Genomic DNA, 22078 nt, shown 5'->3' with positions numbered 1-22078 from the left:
GGAGACGTTTCCTAGTTTCCTGGTACGGGGAGAAGTCTCCTAGTTTCCTGGTACGGGGAGAAGTTTCCTAGTTTCCTGGTACGGGGAGAAGTCTCCTAGTTTCCTTGTACGGGGAGAAGTCTCCTAGTTTCCTCATACGGGGAGAAGTCTCCTAGTTTCCTCATGCAGGGAGAAGTCTCCTAGTTTCCTCATGCAGGGAGAAGTCTCCTGGTTTCCTCATACGGGGAGAAGTCTCCTAGTTTCCTCATGCAGGGAGAAGTATCCTAGTTTCCTCGTGCAGAGAGAAGTCTCCTAGTTTCCTCGTACGGGGAGAAGTCTCCTAGTTTCCTCGTACGGGGAGAAGTCTCCTAGTTTCCTCGTACGGGGAGAAGTCTCCTAGTTTCCTCGTACGGGGAGAAGTCTCCTAGTTTCCTCGTACGGGGACAAGTCTCCTAGTTTCCTCGTACAAGGAGAAGTCTCCTAGTTTCCTTGTACGGGGAGAAGTCTCCTAGTTTCCTCATACGGGGAGAAGTCTCCTAGTTTCCTCGTACGGGTAGACGTTTCCTAGTTTCCTCGTACGGGTAGACGTTTCCTAGTTTCCTCGTACGGGGAGAAGTCTCCTAGTTTCCTCGTACGGGGAGAAGTCTCCTAGTTTCCTCGTACGGGGAGAAGTCTCCTAGTTTCCTCGTACGGGGACAAGTCTCCTAGTTTCCTCATACGGGGAGAAGTCTCCTAGTTTCCTCGTACGGGTAGACGTTTCCTAGTTTCCTCGTACGGGGAGAAGTCTCCTAGTTTCCTCGTACGGGGAGAAGTCTCCTAGTTTCCTTGTACGGGGAGAAGTCTCCTAGTTTCCTCATACGGGGAGAAGTCTCCTAGTTTCCTCGTACGGGTAGACGTTTCCTAGTTTCCTCGTACGGGGAGAAGTCTCCTAGTTTCCTCGTACGGGGAGAAGTCTCCTAGTTTCCTCGTACGGGGACAAGTCTCCTAGTTTCCTCGTACGGGGAGAAGTCTCCTAGTTTCCTCGTACAAGGAGAAGTCTCCTAGTTTCCTCGTACGGGGAGAAGTCTCCTATTTTCCTTGTACAGGGAGAAGTCTCCTAGTTTCCTTGTACAGGGAGAAGTCTCCTATTTTCCTGGTACGGGGAGAAGTCTCCTAGTGTCCTGGTACGGGGAGAAGTCTCCTAGTTTCCTGGTACGGGGAGAAGTTTCCTAGTTTCCTGGTACGGGGAGAAGTCTCCTAATTTCCTGGTACGGGGAGAAGTCTCCTAGTGTCCTGGTACGGGGAGAAGTCTCCTAGTTTCCTGGTACGGGGAGAAGTCTCCTAGTGTCCTGGTACGGGGAGAAGTCTCCTAGTGTCCTGGTACGGGGAGAAGTCTCCTAGTGTCCTGGTACGGGGAGAAGTCTCCTAGTGTCCTGGTACGGGGAGAAGTCTCCTAGTGTCCTGGTACGGGGAGAAGTCTCCTAGTGTCCTGGTACGGGGAGAAGTCTCCTAGTTTCCTCGTGCAGAGAGAAGTCTCCTAGTTTCCTCGTGCACAGAGAAGTCTCCTAGTTTCCTCGTGCAGAGAGAAGTCTCCTAGTTTCCTCGTGCAGAGAGAAGTCTCCTAGTTTCCTCATATGGGGAGAAGTCTCCTAGTTTCCTGGTACGGGGAGAAGTCTCCTAGTGTCCTGGTACGGGGAGAAGTCTCCTAGTTTCCTTGTACGGGGAGAAGTTTCCTAGTTTCCTGGTACGGGGAGAAGTCTCCTAGTTTCCTGGTACGGGGAGAAGTCTCCTAGTTTCCTGGTACGGGGAGAAGTCTCCTAGTTTCCTGGTACGGGGAGAAGTCTCCTAGTTTCCTGGTACGGGGAGAAGTCTCCTAGTGTCCTGGTACGGGGAGAAGTCTCCTAGTTTCCTGGTACGGGGAGAAGTCTCCTAGTTTCCTCATGCGGGGAGAAGTATCCTAGTTTCCTCGTATGGGGAGAAGTCTCCTAGTTTCCTCGTACGGGGAGAAGTCTCCTAGTTTCCTCGTACGGGGAGAAGTCTCCTAGTTTCCTCGTACGGGGAGAAGTCTCCTAGTTTCCTCGTACGGGGAGAAGTCTCCTAGTTTCCTCGTACGGGGAGAAGTCTCCTAGTTTCCTCGTACAAGGAGAAGTCTCCTAGTTTCCTTGTACGGTGAGAAGTCTCCTAGTTTCCTTGTACAGGGAGAAGTCTCCTAGTTTCCTTGTACAGGGAGAAGTCTCCTATTTTCCTGGTACGGGGAGAAGTCTTCTAGTGTCCTGGTACGGGGAGAAGTCTCCTAGTTTCCTGGTACGGGGAGAAGTTTCCTAGTTTCCTGGTACGGGGAGAAGTCTCCTAATTTCCTGGTACGGGGAGAAGTCTCCTAGTTTCCTGGTACGGGGAGAAGTCTCCTAGTTTCCTGGTACGGGGAGAAGTCTCCTAGTGTCCTGGTACGGGGAGAAGTCTCCTAGTGTCCTGGTACGGGGAGAAGTCTCCTAGTGTCCTGGTACGGGGAGAAGTCTCCTAGTTTCCTCGTGCAGAGAGAAGTCTCCTAGTTTCCTCGTGCAGAGAGAAGTTTCTAGTTTCCTCGTGCAGAGAGAAGTCTCCTAGTTTCCTCATATGGGGAGAAGTCTCCTAGTTTCCTGGTACGGGGAGAAGTCTCCTAGTGTCCTGGTACGGGGAGAAGTCTCCTAGTTTCCTGGTACGGGGAGAAGTTTCCTAGTTTCCTGGTACGGGGAGAAGTCTCCTAGTTTCCTGGTACGGTGAGAAGTCTCCTAGTTTCCTGGTACGGGGAGAAGTCTCCTAGTTTCCTGGTATGGGGAGAAGTCTCCTAGTGTCCTGGTACGGGGAGAAGTCTCCTAGTGTCCTGGTACGGGGAGAAGTCTCCTAGTGTCCTGGTACGGGGAGAAGTCTCCTAGTTTCCTCGTGCAGAGAGAAGTCTCCTAGTTTCCTCGTGCAGAGAGAAGTCTCCTAGTTTCCTCGTGCAGAGAGAAGTCTCCTAGTTTCCTCGTGCAGAGAGAAGTCTCCTAGTTTCCTCGTGCAGAGAGAAGTCTCCTAGTTTCCTCGTGCAGAGAGAAGTCTCCTAGTTTCCTCGTGCAGAGAGAAGTCTCCTAGTTTCCTCGTGCAGAGAGAAGTCTCCTAGTTTCCTCGTGCAGAGAGAAGTCTCCTAGTTTCCTCGTGCAGAGAGAAGTCTCCTAGTTTCCTCGTGCAGAGAGAAGTCTCCTAGTTTCCTCGTGCAGAGAGAAGTCTCCTAGTTTCCTCGTGCAGAGAGAAGTCTCCTAGTTTCCTCGTGCAGAGAGAAGTCTCCTAGTTTCCTCGTGCAGAGAGAAGTCTCCTAGTTTCCTCGTGCAGAGAGAAGTCTCCTAGTTTCCTCGTGCAGAGAGAAGTCTCCTAGTTTCCTCATATGTGGAGAAGTCTCCTAGTTTCCTTGTACGGGGAGAAGTCTCCTAGTTTCCTCGTATGGGGAGAAGTCTCCTAGTTTCCTCGTATGGGGAGAAGTCTCCTAGTTTCCTCGTATGGGGAGAAGTCTCCTAGTTTCCTCGTATGGGGAGAAGTCTCCTAGTTTCCTCGTATGGGGAGAAGTCTCCTAGTTTCCTCGTATGGGGAGAAGTCTCCTAGTTTCCTCGTATGGGGAGAAGTCTCCTAGTTTCCTCGTGCAGAGAGAAGTCTCCTAGTTTCCTCGTGCAGAGAGAAGTCTCCTAGTTTCCTCGTGCAGAGAGAAGTCTCCTAGTTTCCTCATATGTGGAGAAGTCTCCTAGTTTCCTTGTACGGGGAGAAGTCTCCTAGTTTCCTCGTATGGGGAGAAGTCTCCTAGTTTCCTCGTATGGGGAGAAGTCTCCTAGTTTCCTCGTATGGGGAGAAGTCTCCTAGTTTCCTCGTATGGGGAGAAGTCTCCTAGTTTCCTCGTAAGGGGAGAAGTCTCCTAGTTTCCTCGTATGGGGAGAAGTCTCCTAGTTTCCTCGTATGGGGAGAAGTCTCCTAGTTTCCTCGTACGGGGAGAAGTCTCCTAGTTTCCTCGTAAGGGGAGAAGTCTCCTAGTTTCCTCGTATGGGGAGAAGTCTCCTAGTTTCCTCGTAAGGGGAGAAGTCTCCTAGTTTCCTCGTATGGGGAGAAGTCTCCTAGTTTCCTCGTACGGGGAGAAGTCTCCTAGTTTCCTCATACGGGGAGAAGTCTCCTAGCCGGACGGTGGCAGTGTAGGGTCGGGTGGCCATTTATAAATGGCCTCCCCGCACCCTGCTTGTGTGCGCTCCCTGGGAGCGCGCAGCACCGTGATCCGGTGCACGCTGTGTCCTCCGGACACAGTGAAACACCGATCGTCGAACAGGACCTCTGCGAGGTCCCGATCATGTGATCACTGATTGGCCAATCAGTGATCACATGCAGAGTAGTAAGCAAGATGTCACTTCTGACATCATTGCTTACTATGTGTGAAATCTGTGAATGATCACAGAGGTCACATGATACAAGGCCATTCACAACAGCCTTGTACCATGTGACAAGCTGTGACCAATCACAGCTCACACAGTATTTCTCAATGGCTGCAAAAATGCAGCCAGAGAGAAGGAGAAATGATTGCTTTTACAGCCTTTATGGGTGTAAAAGCAATCAGTGTAAAAAAAAAAAAAAATCTTCATCACCCTCCACAAGTAGTACAGTGTCACCATGGTAACACTGTACTGCTAGGGTGACAGTATGTAAAAAAAAACATAAATAATAATATAAAAAAATGTAAAAAAAAAGTTTAAAAATTATAATTTTTGGTTATAAACTAATTTGGGTTATTTTTTTTTTTTTTACTAAAAAGATAACGGAATAAATTTTGGCCAAGATTTAATGAAATCTTTTTTCAATGAAATTTTGATGAAATACGATTTATTTGCAAAATTTTATAATAAAAACAATTTTTTTCAAAATGTTTGGACTTTTTCATGTACATAGCAAAAAAAATAAAAATCCCAGCAGTGAATAAATACCACCAAAATAAAGCTTTATCTGTCTCAAAAAAATGCTAAAAAATGGGTACAGTGTTGCATGACCGCGCAATTGTCATTCAAAGTGTGATAGCGCTGAAAGCTGAAAATTAGCCTGGACAGGAAGGGGGGGAAAGTGTCCGGACTGGAAGGGGGGAAAGTGTCCGGACTGGAAGGGGGGAAAGTGTCCGGACTGGAAGGGGGGAAACTGTCCGGACTGGAAGGGGGGAAAGTGTCCGGACTGGAAGGGGGGGAAAGTGTCCGGACTGGAAGGGGCGGGAAAGTGTCCGGACTGGAAGGGGGGAAAGGGTCCGGACTGGAAGGGGGGAAACTGTCCGGACTGGGAAGGGGGGAAAGTGTCCGGACTGGAAGGGGGGGAAAGTGTCCGGACTGGAAGGGGCGGGAAAGTGTCCGGACTGGAAGGGGGGAAAGGGTCCGGACTGGAAGGGGGGAAAGTGTCCGGACTGGAAGGGGGGAAAGTGTCCGGACTGGAAGGGGGGGAAAGTGTCCGGACTGGAAGGGGGGTGAAAGTGTCCGGACTGGAAGGGGGGAAAGTGTCCGGACTGGAAGGGGGTGAAAGTGTCCGGACTGGAAGGGGGTGAAGGTGTCCGGACTGGAAGGGGGGGAAAGTGTCTGGACAGGAAGGGGGGGAAAGTGTCCGGACTGGAAGGGGGGGAAAGCGTCCGGACTGGAAGTGGGGGGAAAGTGTCCGGACTGGAAGGGGTGGAAAGTGTCCGGGCTGGAAGGGGGTGAAAGTGTCCGGACTGGAAGGGGGTGAAGGTGTCCGGACTGGAAGGGGGGGAAAGTGTCTGGACAGGAAGGGGGGGAAAGTGTCCGGACTGGAAGGGGGGGAAAGTGTCCGGACTGGAAGGGGGTGAAAGCGTCCGGACTGGAAGGGGGGAAAGCGTCCGGACTGGAAGGGGGGGAAAGTGTCCGGACTGGAAGGGGGGGAAAGTGTCCGGACTGGAAGGGGGGGAAAGTGTCCGGACTGGAAGGGGGGGAAAGTGTCCGGACTGGAAGGGGGGGAAAGTGTCCGGACTGGAAGGGGGAGAAAAAGTCCGGACTGGAAGGGGGGGAAAGTGTCCGGACTGGAAGGGGGGAAAGTGTCCGGACTGGAAGGGGGGGGGAAGTGTCCGGACTGGAAGGGGGGGAAAGTGTCCGGACAGGAAGGGGGGAAAAGTGTCCGGACTGGAAGGGGGGAAAAGTGTCCGGACTGGAAGTGGTTAAAAGTATCCTGAACTTTTAATTCTTTCTTCTTTGTTGTTGTCTTTTGGATTCCGGACTTCTATCATCGGCTTCCTGCCGCCGTAGAGAAGTTGTTTCCATATGCGGGTGAATTACGGATCAGTATTTCTAAAGGTTATTGAATGTGATATGAAGTAAGAATGATGCGTGTAGCGCTGGAGCCCGGGGTGTAAATCCCGATGTTTAGACCGTTCTTATTGAATGACTATATATTGCTTCCCCAGAAATCCATATTACATCTTCAGCAGTGCTGTATATTCGTTCAGATCGAGCCAAATGTACAGCTGGGCCGGCACTGATCGTAATTACTGTGCGCCCAATAACTCAGATAATAGATCGTCCTCCTCGCTGTGCCCCTGTGCTGCGCTCACCACCATGTCTGAGAGGAACACCCAACCAGATCATGACACACGGGAGCTCCTATATCAACTGGGGGAAGAGAAGTGCGTGTTACTCCGACACCGCAAAGAAGGAAGTCGCTCAGATCGTTCTATAGCTGGGAAAGGCGAGCATAGACGGGGCGATCCGAACATTCCCCATCAGACAGAATAAAGGCCGCTTCACACTATACAAACGCAGTGTGCGTGTTTTTGGCATATTCCGGTGCGTTTTTGATGAGTTCTATATTTTTCCCTCTCGTGTTCTTCAACTTAAATAGGGACATGTGCGTTTCAGTGTCTTTTTGGTGTGTTACAGTGCGTTTTTGATGCGTCTTTTACGTGTTCTGGTGCGTTTTTGATGCCATTTTACATGTTCCGATGCGTTTTTAACTAATTCCAGTAAATTTTTTTCTCCTCTTGTTTTTTTCAACTTAAATAGGGATATGTGTGTTCCGGTGCGTTTTTGATGTGTCTTTTACATGTTCTGGTGTGTGTTTGATGCGATTTTACGTGTTCCGGTTTGTGTTTGATGCGATTTTACGTGTTTCGGTTTGTTTTTGATACGATTTTACGTGTTCAGGTTTGCTTTTGATGCGTTCCAGTTCATTTTTTCCCCCTCTTGTTTTCTTCAACTCAAATAGGGACATGTGCATTTCAGTGCCTTTTTGGTGTGTTCCGGTGTGTTTTTTATGTTTTTTACATGTTCCAGTGCATTTTTTTATATGTTTTTTACGTGTTCCGGTGCGTTTTTGATGGTTTCCAGTTCATTTTTTCCCCTCTCGTGTTCTTCAACTTAAATAGGAACATGTGCGTTCCTGTACCTTTTTGACGTGTTTCGGTGCATTTTTAATGCGCTTTTTACATGTTCTGGTGCGTATTTGATGGTTTCCAGTTCATTTTTTCTCCTCATTTTCTTCAACTTGAATAGGGACGTGCATTCCAGTGCCTTTTTGGCGAATTCCGGTACGTTTTTGATGCATCTTTTCCGTGTTCCAGTGCTTTTTTGATGCGTGTTCCGGTGCGTTTTTGATGTGTCTTTTACGTGTTACAGTGTGTTTTTGACGCGTGTTCTGGTGCGTTTTTGATGCTTGTTCCGGTGCATTTTTGATGCTTGTTCCAGTGCGTTTTTGATGAATCCCAGTTCATTTTTTCCCCTCTCATTTTCTTCCACTTAAATAGGGACATGTGCATTCCAGTGCCTTTTTGGCGCGTTCCAGTGCGTTTTGATGCGTCTTTTAATTGATCCGGTGCATTTTTTATGCGTGTTCCGGTGCATTTTTGATGAATTCCAGTTAATTTTTTCAACTCTCATTTTCTTCAACTTAAATAGGGACATATGCGTTCCTGTAGCTTTTTGGCGCGTTCCAGTGCCTTTTTGGTGCGTTCTGGTGCGTTTTTGATAAACTCCAGTTAATTTTTTCCCCTCTTGTTTTGGTTTTGTTTTTCAACTTAATTGGGGATATGTGCGTTCCAGTGCCTTCTTGGCATGTTCCGGGGCGTTTTTGATGCGTCTTTTATGTGTTCCGGTGCTTTTTTGATGAATTACAGTTAATTGTTTCCCCTCTCGTTTTCTTTGGGTGGAGCGGAGCTCCACCCAAAAGGGGAAGGACTGCTCTCCCGCTCCCCATTAAGGATTGGCACCTTTGGGGAGGGGGGTGGGGGGAGCAGGTACCCGAATTTGACAGGTACTGGCTCCCAATTCCAGTCGGATTGCCTAGGTCAGGGATAGGCAACCTGAGAGCCTCAGGACTACAAGTTCCATCATGCCTCTGCAAGTCATAGCTGTAACTGTCAGTTTTGTAATCTTTGCAATGCATCATGGGAAATGTAGTTCCACAACGGCTAGAAAGCCGCAGGTTGCCTACCCCTGGCCTAGGCGTTCGGAAGTGGAAGGTGTCCTCCCTCCCTCCCTGTAGCCTTTTGGGACACGTGACAGGTCCCAGAAGACTACAGAACCATTCATGAAGCGCAGCACTACTCGCGCATGCGCAGTGGGTACCCGGCTGTGAAGCCGCAAGCTGTCACAGCCGGGTGCCCACACTGAAGATGCCGGTCTCCTGGAATACAGGACGGCCGATGAAACGGGCTGCGGGGGACACAGCACGGGACCGAGAGACAGGTAAGTGGCTGTTTTTTAAAAGTCAGCAGCTACAGTTTTTGTAGCTGCTGACTTTTATTTTTTGACAGGATGAGTGGAACTCCCCTTTAAATAGGGACATGTGTGTTCCAGTACCTTTTTGGTGTGTTCTGGTTCGTTTTTGATGAATCCCAGTTCATTTTTTCCCCTCTCGTTTTCTTCAACTTAAATAGGCACATGTGCGTTACAGTTCCTTTTGGCGCGTTTTTTAAGTGTTACTGTCCTTTTTTAATCAATCACAGTTCATTTTTTTTTCTACTCTTGATTTCTTCAACTTAACCCCTTCCAGGCCGGACACTTTCCCCCCTTCCAGTCCGGACACTTTCCCCCCTTCCAGTCCGGGCACTTTCCACCCCTTCCAGTCCGGACACTTTCCCCCCTTCCAGTCCGGACACTTTCCCCCCTTCCAGTCCGGACACTTTCCACCCCTTCCAGTCCGGACACTTTCCCCCACTTCCAGTCCGGACACTTTCCCCCCCTTCCAGTCCGGACACTTTCCCCCCCTTCCAGTCCGGACACTTTCCCCCCTTCCAGTCCGGGCACTTTCCACCCCTTCCAGTCCGGACACTTTCCCCCCTTCCAGTCCGGACACTTTCCACCCCTTCCAGTCCGGACACTTTCCCCCCTTCCAGTCCGGACACTTTCCCCCCTTCCAGTCCGGACACTTTCCCCCCCTTCCAGTCCGGACACTTTCACCCCCTTCCAGTCCGGACACTTTCCCCCCCCTTCCAGTCCGGACACTTTCCCCCCCTTCCAGTCCGGGCACTTTCCCCCCCTTCCAGTCCGGGCACTTTCCCCCCCCCCTTCCAGTCCGGGCACTTTCCCCCCCCCCCCCTTCCAGTCCGGGCACTTTCCCCCCCCTTCCAGTCCGGGCACTTTCCCCCCCCTTCCAGTCCGGGCACTTTCCCCCCCCTTCCAGTCCGGACACTTTCCCCCCCCTTCCAGTCCGGACACTTTCCCCCCCCTTCCAGTCCGGACACTTTCCCCCCCTTCCAGTCCGGACACTTTCCCCCCCTTCCAGTCCGGACACTTTCCCCCCCTTCTAGTCCGGACACTTTCACCCCCTTCCAGTCTGGACACTTTCCCCCCCTTCCAGTCCGGACACTTTCACCCCCTTCCAGTCTGGACACTTTCACCCCCCCCCCCCTTCCTGACCAGGCCAATTTTCAGCTTTCAGCGCTATCACACTTTGAATGACAATTGCGCGGTCATGCAACCCTGTACCCAGATGAATTTTTTAGCACAGACAGACAGACTTTGAGACAGATAAAGCTTTATTTTGGTGGTATTTCTTCACCACTGGGATTTTTTTTGCTATGTAAATGAAAATGTCCAAAAATTTTGAAAAAAAGTGTTTTTCTTATAAAATTTTGCAAATAAATATTTCATCATAAATCTTGGCCAAAATTCCATTATCTTTTTTAGTAATAGAAAAATAACCCAAATTAGTTTATAACCAAAAACTATAATAAAAAAAAATGTTTAAATTTTTTTTTTTTTTACATTATTATTATTTGTTTTTTTACATACTGTCACCCTAACAGTACAGTGTCGCCATGGTGACACTGTACTACTTGTGGAGGGTGATGATTTACTTTTTTACACTGATTGCTTTTACACCCATAAAGGCTGTAAAAGCAATAATTTCTCCTTCTCTCCAGCTGCATTCTTGCAGCCATTGAGAGCTACTGTGTGAGCTGTGATTGGTCACAGCTTGTCACATGGTACAAGACTGTTGTGAATAGCCCTGTACCATGTGATCTCTGTGATCATTCACAGATTTCACACGTAGTAAGCAATGATGTCAGAAGTTATTATGGTGGGAACCCCTCATAATGGGCACAGCAGGTGTACAGACCCGGGAACTCAGGACAGGGATGGTGGGAACCCCTCATAATGGGCACAGCCAATGTACAGACCCGGGAACTCAGCACAGGGATGGTGGGAACCCCTCATAATGGGCACAGCCAATGTACAGACCCGGGAACTCAGCACAGGGATGGTGGGAACCAAGTGGAGAGAGCTTATAGAGTCCCTGAGAAATAGAAGAACATGCCAGGGGGTTTGAAGGATTAGTCCACCTTTACTATGAATCTGCTGCACATTTGTGGTCGGCTGTCTCTCTGTTGCAGCATTGCTGATCTCAGAGCTCCGACAGAGCGCATGTTGGGGGTTCGAATCGTCTGGGAGTGTCTTAGCAACATCCTAGCAGCAATACAAGACAGCATGATATCATCTCTGGGAGGTTTTCTGGCCAGGCTTCTGGAGGCACGAGGCCTACACCTATAGCAAGGGTCTGATATAATGTGGGTCTAAAGGCTGGGTGGTGTTTTTTAATATTAATGTATTCCCGGCATTAAAGTGTTACTAAACCCCCAGCAGTACAATCAGTCTATAGATGCAGGAAAGCGTGCTTGTTATACCCACTGTGGCATCTAAGGGGTTAATCCTCTGCATTGTGTAAATATGCTGTTTGATCCTGTCTTCTCTGATCCTCCTCTTGTTGACATGACCACCTGATACAGACTGAACCCGTGGTAATATGCACATGCTCAGTTTGGTGTGTATTGCTAGAGAGGTGTTTTTGTTTTTTTGTTTTTTTTTCTTGAGAAGGTGCATGTGATCAGCACAGGGCCAATCAGCACTGTCCAGACAGAGGTCAGGGGTTCTGCATCCTCCTAGAGCAAAATGAAAACTCCTCCTACAAGCTTTAAAAAGTGCTCAGCTGAAGTCACATGACTGCTCTAACTGCTGATAAGCAAAGGTATTTCGCAGTTTATATTTACTAAAATAATTGTATTTCCATGTTGTGTCTACTGTGGGAGACTGGATATAGTGAATGCGGGGTCCGGGGAGACCAGATATAGTGAATGCAGAGTCCGGGGAGACCAGATATAGTGAATGCAGGGTCCCAGGAGACCGGATATAGTGAATGCGGGGTCCGGGGAGACCAGATATAGTGAATGCAGGGTCCCAGGAGACCGGATATAGTGAATGCGGGGTCCGGGGAGAGCGGATATAGTGAATGCGGGGTCCCAGGAGACCAGATATAGTGAATGCGGAGTCCGGGGAGAGCGGATATAGTGAATGCGGGGTCCCAGGAGAGCGGATATAGTGAATGCAGGGTCCCAGGAGACCAGATATAGTGAATGCGGGGTCTGGGGAGAGCGGATATAGTGAATGCGGGGTCCCAGGAGACCAGATATAGTGAATGCAGAGTCCGGGGAGAGCGGATATAGTGAATGCGGGGTCCCAGGAGAGCGGATATAGTGAATGCGGGGTCCCAGGAGAGCGGATATAGTGAATGCGGGGTCCGGGGAGAGCGGATATAGTGAATGCAGGGTCCGGGGAGAGCGGATATAGTGAATGCGGGGTCCCAGGAGAGCGGATATAGTGAATGCGGGGTCCCGGGAGAGCGGATATAGTGAATGCGGGGTCCTGGGAGATCAGATATAGTGAATGCGGGGTCCGGGGAGAGCGGATATAGTGAATGCAGGGTCCGGGGAGAGCGGATATAGTGAATGCGGGGTCTGGGGAGAGTGGATATAGTGAATGCGGGGTCCCGGGAGAGCGGATATAGTGAATGCGGGGTCCCGGGAGAGCGGATATAGTGAATGCGGAGTCCGGGGAGAGCGGACATAGTGAATGCGGGGTCCCAGGAGAGCGGATATAGTGAATGCAGGGTCCGGGGTGACCAGATATAGTGAATGCAGGGTCCGGGGAGACCAGATATAGTGAATGCGGAGTCCGGGGAGAGCGGATATAGTGAATGCGGGGTCCCAGGAGAGCGGATATAGTGAATGCAGGGTCCCAGGAGACCAGATATAGTGAATGCGGGGTCTGGGGAGAGCGGATATAGTGAATGCGGGGTCCCAGGAGACCAGATATAGTGAATGCAGAGTCCGGGGAGAGCGGATATAGTGAATGCGGGGTCCCAGGAGAGCGGATATAGTGAATGCGGGGTCCCAGGAGAGCGGATATAGTGAATGCGGGGTCCGGGGAGAGCGGATATAGTGAATGCAGGGTCCGGGGAGAGCGGATATAGTGAATGCGGGGTCCCAGGAGAGCGGATATAGTGAATGCGGGGTCCCGGGAGAGCGGATATAGTGAATGCGGGGTCCTGGGAGATCAGATATAGTGAATGCGGGGTCCGGGGAGAGCGGATATAGTGAATGCAGGGTCCGGGGAGAGCGGATATAGTGAATGCGGGGTCTGGGGAGAGCGGATATAGTGAATGCGGGGTCCCAGGAGAGTGGATATAGTGAATGCGGGGTCCCGGGAGAGCGGATATAGTGAATGCGGGGTCCCGGGAGAGCGGATATAGTGAATGCGGAGTCCGGGGAGAGCGGACATAGTGAATGCGGGGTCCCAGGAGAGCGGATATAGTGAATGCAGGGTCCGGGGTGACCAGATATAGTGAATGCAGGGTCCGGGGAGACCAGATATAGTGAATGCGGGGTCCGGGGAGATCGGATATAGTGAATGCAGGGTCCGGGGAGAGCGGATATAGTGAATGCAGGGTCCGGGGAGAGCGGATATAGTGAATGCGGGGTCCGGGGAGAGCGGATATAGTGAATGCAGAGTCCGGGGAGAGCGGATATAGTGAATGCAGGGTCCGGGGAGAGCGGATATAGTGAATGCGGGGTCCGGGGAGAGCGGATATAGTGAATGCAGAGTCCGGGGAGAGTGGATATAGTGCCAGAATAAGAGGTATGGGGCTGCTCTGTGCAAAACAATTGCACATAGCAGGTAAGTATGACATGTTTGAAAAAAGACTTTACAATCACTCTATCTTTAGTCAAAGCTGCACGGTCTGTTTTTGGATACAGGCGCCCCTTACCCCCCATAGGGAGTTTTTTTGCTAAGGTGAACTAACCCTTTCAACCCCGCAGTATCTACCAGAAATATCAGTTCTGAGTGACTCTTTTGATGTGTGAATGTATGCTTTACTAAACTCTTCCATTCTCGGATTTTGTTTTTCAGGAGAGGTGACACCGGAGCCCAACATCTGGTTCCTAGACCGCGCTCTGTACTGGCATTTTCTTACAGACACCTTCACAGCTTACTACCGGCTACTCCTATGTCACCTGGGGCTGCCACAGTGGCAGTATTCCTTCACCAGCTACGGCCTCAGCCCACAGGCCAAGGTGAGTGACCCCAACTCCTCTAGTATCGCTGGCTAATCCCTCTATCAACCAGAATACAGTTGGTTGTGTCATCCATCTGCACTGACACTTGGCTAAGCACTGGTCTGACCTGTTGGTAAAACGTTGCATGTACAATATCTCCCAGAAGGGAGTCCCCCTCACATTTTTGTAAATATTTGATTCTATCTTTTCATGTGACAACACTGAAGAAATGACACTTTGCTACAATGTGACGTAGTCAGTGTACAGCTTGTATAACATGTAACTTTGCTGTCCCCTCAAAATAACTCAACACACCGCCATTAATCTCTAAACCGCTGGCAACAAAAGTGAGTCCACCCCTAAGTGACAATTTCCAAATTGGGCCCAAAGTGTCAATATTTTGTGTGGCCGCCATTATTTCCAGCACTGCCTTAACCCTCTTGGGCATGGAGGTCACCAGAGCTTCACAGGTGACCACTGGAGTCCTCTTCCACTCCTCCATGACGACATCACAGAGCTGGTGGATGTTAGAGACCTTGCGCTCCTCCACCTTCCATTTGAGGACGCCCCACAGATGCTCAATAAGGTTTAAGTCTGGAGACATGCTTGGCCAGTCCATCACCTTTACTCTCAGCTTCTTTAGCAAGGCAGTGGTGGTCTTGGAGGTGTGTTTGGGGTCGTTATGTTGGAATACTGCCCTGCGGCCCAGTCTCCGAAGGGAGGGGATCATGCTCTGCTTCAGTATGTCACAGTACATGTTGGCATTCATGGTTCCCTCAATGAACTGTAGCCCCCCAGTGCCGGAAGCACTCATGCAGCCCCAGACCATGACACTCCCACCACCATGCAGCCCCAGACCATGGCACTCCCACCACCATGCCTGACTGTAGGCAAGACACACTTGTCTTTGTACTCCTCACCTGGTTGCCCCCACACACGCTTGACACCATCTGAACCAAATCAGTTGATGTTGGTGTCATCAGACCACAGGACGTGGTTCCAGTAATCCATGTCCTTAGTCTGCTTGTCTTCAGCAAACTGTTTGCGGGATTTCTTGTGTATCATCTTTAGAAGAGGCTTCCTTCTGGGACGACAGCCATGCAGACCAGTTTGATGCAGTGTGTGGCATATGGTCTGAGCACTGACAGGCTGACCCCCCACCCCTCCAATCTCTGCAGCAATGCTGGCAGCACTCATACGTCTATTTCCCAAAGACAACCTCTGGATATGAAGTTTTTATCAAATGATACAAATTTCATATGGGTACAGTGTTGCATGACTGCGCAATTGTCACTCAAAGTGTGACAGAGCTGACAGTTGAAAATTGGCCCGGGCACGAAGGGGGTATAAGTGCCCGGTAGGCAAGGGGTTAAAATTGAACTTAGAACTTGTTGGATTTCTGTTACTGCAATCATGGAGGCTCAACTTCACAAACTTACCAAGAGCATTCTATATGCTACTGCAGCCTGCCTGGGAATGCTCACTGCTATAGACTGACACTTGTTTGTGAAGGCATTTTGGTATTTACATTCCTCCTCCTAAAAGAGAGTCCACTGCTTGCATCTGGATTGAGGGTGTGACGGGAGTCACTTTGGGTGGGGGGCCCATGGAACCCAGCTCACTTTGGAGAGGTGGGGAGACCCCTGTCTCAGCTCCCCATATCCCTGTTATGTGTAAGTCACCCTGTGCCTGTTAGGGGTACAGGGTGATCTGTCCTAATATTGGGGTGGGGGGTTGTTGATTGTTTAATGCCATGTGGTTGCATCCCATTGTTCTATTGTGTGTCTTGCTTGGGAGCAAACTATTATGGGATGTATGTGTTTATGTGTATTAGCTTAGTGGGGGGTGTTTCCAGCAGCCCTCCCTCCTGATGGGACTGTGTTAGTGTGTCTCTTGTTACTAATGGTAGATTGCCCCGCCCTGTGTCATTATACAGGGAGGGGGGTTGTTCCCTTGAATGTATATATCTTGTATCTGTGTTAAAATTTATTTATTTCAGGTACTTATATAGCGCCATCAATTTACGCAGCGCTTTACATATATATTGTACATTCACATCAGTCCCTAACCCTCAAGGGGTGTACAATCTAAGGTCCCTAACCCACATTCATACATACACATACTAGGGACAATTTAGACAGGAGCCAATTAACCTCCCAGCATGTCTTTGGAGTGTGGGAGGAAACCCACGCAGGCACAGGGAGAACATGCAAACTCCAGGCAGGAGTTGCCGTGGCTGGGATTAGAACCAACGACCCTAGTACTGCCAGGCAGAAGTGCTAACCATTTAGCCACTGTGCTGCCCTGTGTTAAAATAAAGTAGTCTACCCTCTGGATTACGTCAAGATTGGTGTCATCTAGTCTTGTATGGTTGGCTGTGGTGTCTGTTGTTGGTGATCGGCGGAAGTACCCAAGTGCAGTCTGCAGTCGGGCCGGTTCCGTTACACCGCTGAACTCTGACATAAGGGGGCACTCCGCTGAAGTAGTCTATTTCCTGGTTTACCTCAAGACTGGTGTCGTCTAGTCTTGTATGGTCGGCTGTGGTGTCTGTTGTCGGTGTTCAGACGGGGAAGCGGTATTCTAACGGAAATACCCAAGTGCAGTCTGGGTCGGTTCCGTTACAGAGGACTCTTGAGAGGAGTACTGAGGCAGGGTGCTGTGATGTTTTTTGGAAGCTACGTACAGCACCCTGCCAGACCCCTCCCATCAGACATGATCTGCCTGCATTACACAGAGACCCAGTGATGGCATCAAAAAAAAAAAAAGGTATGTAATGAAAATGGAAAGTTTTATTTAAAAATGTCATTAGCATGTTGATGAGGGGAGGGCAAAATAATAGCAGATTAAACTTCATCCAGTGATCATATTAATCTATGTGACAGCAATGGATGAACATGTACAAACCCATCACCTTCAACCCTTCCACGCTGTCTGAGGATCCTGAAGCTTTCATCAACAAGCTGGACCCAAATAAGATCTTCAAGGCTAAAAACAAGACTCCGGTGACAAAGAAAAAACTTCTCGGCTCACTAGCAGGCCAGAAATCAAATCTCACCCCTTCCAAAAACCCGGCCTCATCAGGGACGGCAACGCGAAAATGATACCTGAAAACGATGGACTTCTAACCTGACCTTGGCTGTGGTTCGGCTACAGTATTTTTATTTATTCATGTGTGTAAGTGGTATTTCTGTGTTTTAAATTATTATTATTTTTTAATTTAAAGGAATTTGCACCTCTACCAGTGTCCTTATATTATTTACATTAAAGCAGATGTGAACCCAATCACTAAAATCTCATATATGCTTTACTGCGTGCGGTGAGGGGGGAGGGGGGGGGGACTTACACACCAATAAGTCAGCTGTCGGGTGGAAGTGATCCGGTGGCTGTGCATCCACCAGATTGCTTCCACACACCTCCATATGTGTCAGGCCCCCAACGTACACGCCCCCACCCAGTGGTGTATTTAGGTTTTGTGCTGCCCTAGGCAACACAAAAATCATCTGCCTGAATGGACACCGACCAACACCACCACCCCTTCCCCCTCCTGTGGAGAGAGCCTGACATTGACCAACAACCCCCCTGCCCACCACCTGGGAGAGCTTTCCACTACCCCCCCCCCCCCCCCCCCGGCAATAGAGAGAAAAAGACACTCATCTTCACAGCTCTGGACATCCCCAGGAACGGGAGTCAGGCCCTACATACACCATCAAGCAGTCCGCAGTCTCCCTCGGATCCTACCTGATTCCTATGGCGCGCATGTCCCTTCTTTCATCCCTTCTTCGCGGGGGGGAGGTGCTGCCCCCCTGAAAAATGTTGCCCTAGGCAAGTGCCTTGTTTGCCTTGTGGTAAATACGCCCCTGCCCCCACAATGCTTTCTGGGCTCCATGCGCTCATCAGTGGACTTGGGACTGGTATGGTGGGTGCTGTCAGGACAAAGAGAGGGAAATCAATGAATGTCCTTTTGCTAATCTCCCCTTCCTGCTAATGACTTGGAAGTGATGTGTAAAATGTCACTGTTGGGTCCTGGTGTCACTTTCCCCAGTCAAGAAGCTAATGGAGTGTGATCTGCGCTCCAGTAGCTTCATTGGAGGGGGGGCCAATCAGTGATCACATGATCGGTACCTCACACAGAGGTCCCGCACAGCAATCGGTGTTCTCAGTGGTGTATTTAGGTTTTGTGCTGCCCTAGGCAACACAAAAATTGGTGCCCCCCCGCAGAAAGAGCCTGACATTTACCAAGAACACCCCTGCCCTTCACCCGAGCCTTTCACTACCACTGCCCCCCATACACCAGCCAACATCCTCCATGATAAGAGAAAGACGCTCACCTTTACAGCTCCAGACATCCCCAGGAACGAGAATCGGGCTGTGCATGCACCATCATGAAACCCCCAGCATCTCTCGGAACCCACCAGGTCCCCATGCTGCGTGTGCCCTTCTTCCAAAGGGCAGTGCTGCCCCCCATGAAAAATGCCGCCCTAGGCAAATGCCTTGTTTGCCTTGTGGTAAATACACCCCTGCGTGTACTCCCAGGGAGCGCGCACAGGCTAAAATGGCGGGCGCCGTTTGTGAACGGCAACCCGCCCCTGCACTGCTCCCGTCCGGCCGTTGATATACATGGGCCAGACGGGAAGTGGTTAATATGGAGTTCACAATCAAGAATCCTGCACGATTGCACTATCATTTCACATATTGGGATTGCACCCTAAACCAATTTATAGATGCGTGTTGTTTAATACTATAACTCCATTTTGTGTTTTAAATTTTATCCTACCCGGGATGTTTACTAGACTCTTGTTCGGACAGATTTCAGTGAGTTATTCCTAAGAATTACAGGCCTACAATAAGAAAACTACATATTTCCATACAAAAAAATGTACCGCTTTGAGCACAGAAATACTGACATAATCAGACCGCCAGGGAGGTTAATGTTATAACTCTGGATATTAATTTGTATTGTGTATATCATTTATGCGCGGTCTATATGGTATTTAATTTGATTTTGTGTATATTCATTCACAATTCGGACTGCTGCGCGATACGGTTACATTTTATTTACAGGTATATTTCATAAGCACAGCATCATCTTTTATTTTTCAGGAATAATTCAAAAACAGCCCAGCCGTGCGTAGCTCCACCCACACAGCCGCGTCATGCATTCGCAGTTTTCTGCCACCACAGCAGATGGCTTGTAGTACTGAATGAACTGTGAGGGCGCTGTTGAGCTCCCTTGTAGTTCATTCACAAGCCCTGCAGCTTTGTAATAGCCCCTATGGAGGTACATGCTGAAAGCTGCAGAGTTTGCCTGCAGAAGCCTGACATTGCACCTCTGATCATGAGTGCAATGCTTTCCAGGCTCCATCAGGAAAAATAATAAATGCGCTTTTTGTTTTCTGCAGAAATTTGTGCCATTATTTTTTTCTAAAAAAGGTGAACTTATTCTTTGACCTTCTTTTGTTTTACCTTTAAAGAGACCCTGTCACCTTGCCCATATAGGATAAAATGACAGTGTGTCTGCAAAGATATCCCCATACTCACCTTGCTCCATTCCCATACTCACCTTGCTCCATTCCCATACTCACCTTGCTCCATTCCCTCACCGCCCCTTCCTTGTACTCAGCAGCAGCACTGCTCCTGGTGCTTCCAGGTATAAGGAAGCATATGACCTCTTCCTATTTGACATTACTCATCTGTAGCAGCAAGGGGACAATGTCACTGCTTCCTGGATTTAAAACAAGGGTCCTAAAAGTTCTGACTGCCGAAAAGGAAGGCGCGGCCAGGGAACGCAGGTTAACTGAGTAGAAAAGGAGGAAGGGTCCTTTCACACAGGCGTTCCATTTTTTTCATCAGTTCAGTCAAAGAAAAAAACGGATTAGTTTACATATCGGCATGGATGTCACTCCACTTCCTCAAACTCAATCTTTCCAAAACTGAGCTTTTAGTATTCCCCCCAGCCTGTGCCCCCTCCCCCGACTTCTCCATCAAGATCAATAACACAACCATCATTCCCTCCCCTCATGCCAGGGTACTCGGTGTACTCCTAGACTCCCATCTGTCCTTTCAGCCCCAAATGCAATCGCTGTCCAAATCTTGTAGACTTCACCTCCGCAACATCTCCAACCTCCACAACATCTCCAACCTCCGCAACATCTCCAACCTCCACAACATCTCCAACCTCCGCAACTTCTCCAAGATACGGCCGTTCCTAACCTCGGAAACCACTAAGAAACTTATTCACTCCCTTGTTATCTCTCACCTTGACTATTGTAACTCCCTTCTCATTGGCCAACCTCATCGCAGGCTACCCCCTCTTCAGTCTATCATGAATGCTGCTGCCAGACTCATCTACCTCACTAACCGCTCTGTATCTGCCACCCCTCACTGTCCTCCATTCAGTGTCCTCCACCCCTCTCTGCCAATCCCTCCACTGACCTCCACCCCTCTCTGCCAATCCCTCCACTCAGTGTCTTCCATCCCTCTCGGCCAATCCCTCACTGACCTCCACTCAGTGTCCTCCACCCATCTCTGCCAATGCCTCCACTGGACTCCACTCAGTATCCTCCACCCCTCTCTGCCAATCTCTCCACTGGCCTCCACTCAGTGTCCTCCACCCATCTCTGCCAATCCCTCCACTGGCCTCCACTCAGTGTCCTCCACCCCTCTCTGCCAATCCCTCCACTGGCCTCCCCTCAGTGTCTTCCATTACTCTCTGCCAATCCCTCCACTGGCCTCCACTCAGTGTCCTCCACCCCACTCTGCCAATCCCTCTACTCAGTGTCTTCCATCGCTCTCTGCCAATCTCTCCACTGGCCTCCACTCAGTGTCCTTCATCCCTCTCTGCCAATCCCTCCACTGGCCTCCACTCAGTGTCCTCCACCCCTCTCTGCCAATCCCTCCACTGACCTCCACTCAGTGTCCTCCACCCCTCTCTGCCAATCCCTCCACAGGCCTCCACTCAGTGTCCTCCACCCCTCTCTGCCAATCCCTCCACTGTCCTCCACCCCTCTCTGCCAATCCCTCCACTGACCTCCACTCAGTGTCCTCCACCCCTCTCTGCCAATCCCTCCACTGGCCTCCACTCAGTGTCCTCCACCCCTCTCTGCCAATCCCTCCACTGGCCTCCACTCAGTGTCCTCCACCCTTCTCTGCCAATCCCTCCACTGGCTTCCCATTGCCCAAAGGATAAAATTCAAAACATTAACAATAACGTATAAAGCCATTTATAACTCTGCCCCAAATTTCATCACCGATCTTGTCTCTAAATATCCCCCAAACCGTCCTCTCCGCTCCTCGCAAGACCTCCTACTCTCTAGCTCCCTTGTCTCCTCCTCCCATGTTCATCTCCAGGACTTCTCCAGAGCTTCCCCATCCTCTAGAACTCTCTACCCCAATCTATCCGACTATTGCCTACTCAGCCCACTTTTAGGCGATCTCTGAAAACCTCTCTCTTCAGGGAAGCCTATCCTGCCCTCAGTTAATTATGGAATCTTCTACTCTTCCTACCAGTCCATCCCCCACAGTTATTACCTTTTGTACCACCAGCCCCTCCCTCCTAGATTGTAAGCTCCCAGGATCAGGCCCTCCTAACCCTCTTATAATGAACTGTATTGTTGCTGTATTGTCTCCCGTTATATTGTAAAGCGCTGAGCAAACTGTTGGCGCCATAAATCCTGTATAATAATAATAATATATAAATCCTGTATAATAATAATAATATATAAATCCTGTATAATAATAATAATATATAAATCCTGTATAATAATAATAACATCCATTTTTCATCTGTTCTGTTTCTTTTTATGAAATAAAAATAGGGTTTTCTTCTGTTCAAAAAAATGAATGCTAAAAGATACAGATGTAAACATGATCATCCGTTTACATCCGCTAGTCCATAGAAATACAAACGGACATACAGAATGCCCCTTGTGAAAGAAGCCAAAGGGTGCTTTTGCAGAGACCCTGTCACAGCAGGCCGGGTGACAGGTTCTCTTTAAAAATATTATTCAGCCAAGCGTCACACATGTAAACAGATCCTGCAGACCGCCTTTTCACTGCGATAAAGCGGCGTGAGCGGTACCACGATGATAACTGCTTGTTCATGACGCACTTAAGATATATACGCAGAAGGATATTTGATAAATATTGTCCGGCACCTCCCGGGATCTGTGGATACCAAAGTAAACAGTATTGTGTAGAGTAACTACAGAGTGTGAAAAATATTTGGAGAACGACGGTGACAGCAAAGGATCATGGAAAGAGAATGGC

The 22078-nt window shown here is 49.5% G+C and overlaps 1 protein-coding gene across 3 annotated transcripts in view; it reads left to right on the top strand.

Moving 5' to 3' along the window:
* Positions 1–17095, top strand: part of TPGS2 (tubulin polyglutamylase complex subunit 2) — a 48957-nt gene extending 31862 nt beyond the window's left edge. For all 3 annotated transcript variants that reach the window (XM_089681578.1, XM_089681579.1, XM_089681580.1), the window contains exons 7-8: positions 13668–13831; positions 16696–17095. In XM_089681578.1, the coding sequence (XP_089537704.1) occupies positions 13668–13831; positions 16696–16914 (383 nt within the window). In that variant the 3' untranslated portion in view covers positions 16915–17095. The remainder of the gene's footprint in view (positions 1–13667; positions 13832–16695) is intronic.
* Positions 17096–22078: the final 4983 nt, after the last annotated feature.

The sequence above is a fragment of the Staurois parvus genome, unplaced genomic scaffold (genome assembly GCF_062004578.1).
Source record: "Staurois parvus isolate SC_StPar_1 unplaced genomic scaffold, SC_StPar_1.0 ptg000271l, whole genome shotgun sequence".
NCBI classification, from domain to species: domain Eukaryota; kingdom Metazoa; phylum Chordata; class Amphibia; order Anura; family Ranidae; genus Staurois; species Staurois parvus.
This window is presented reverse-complemented; position numbering and strand designations above follow the sequence as displayed.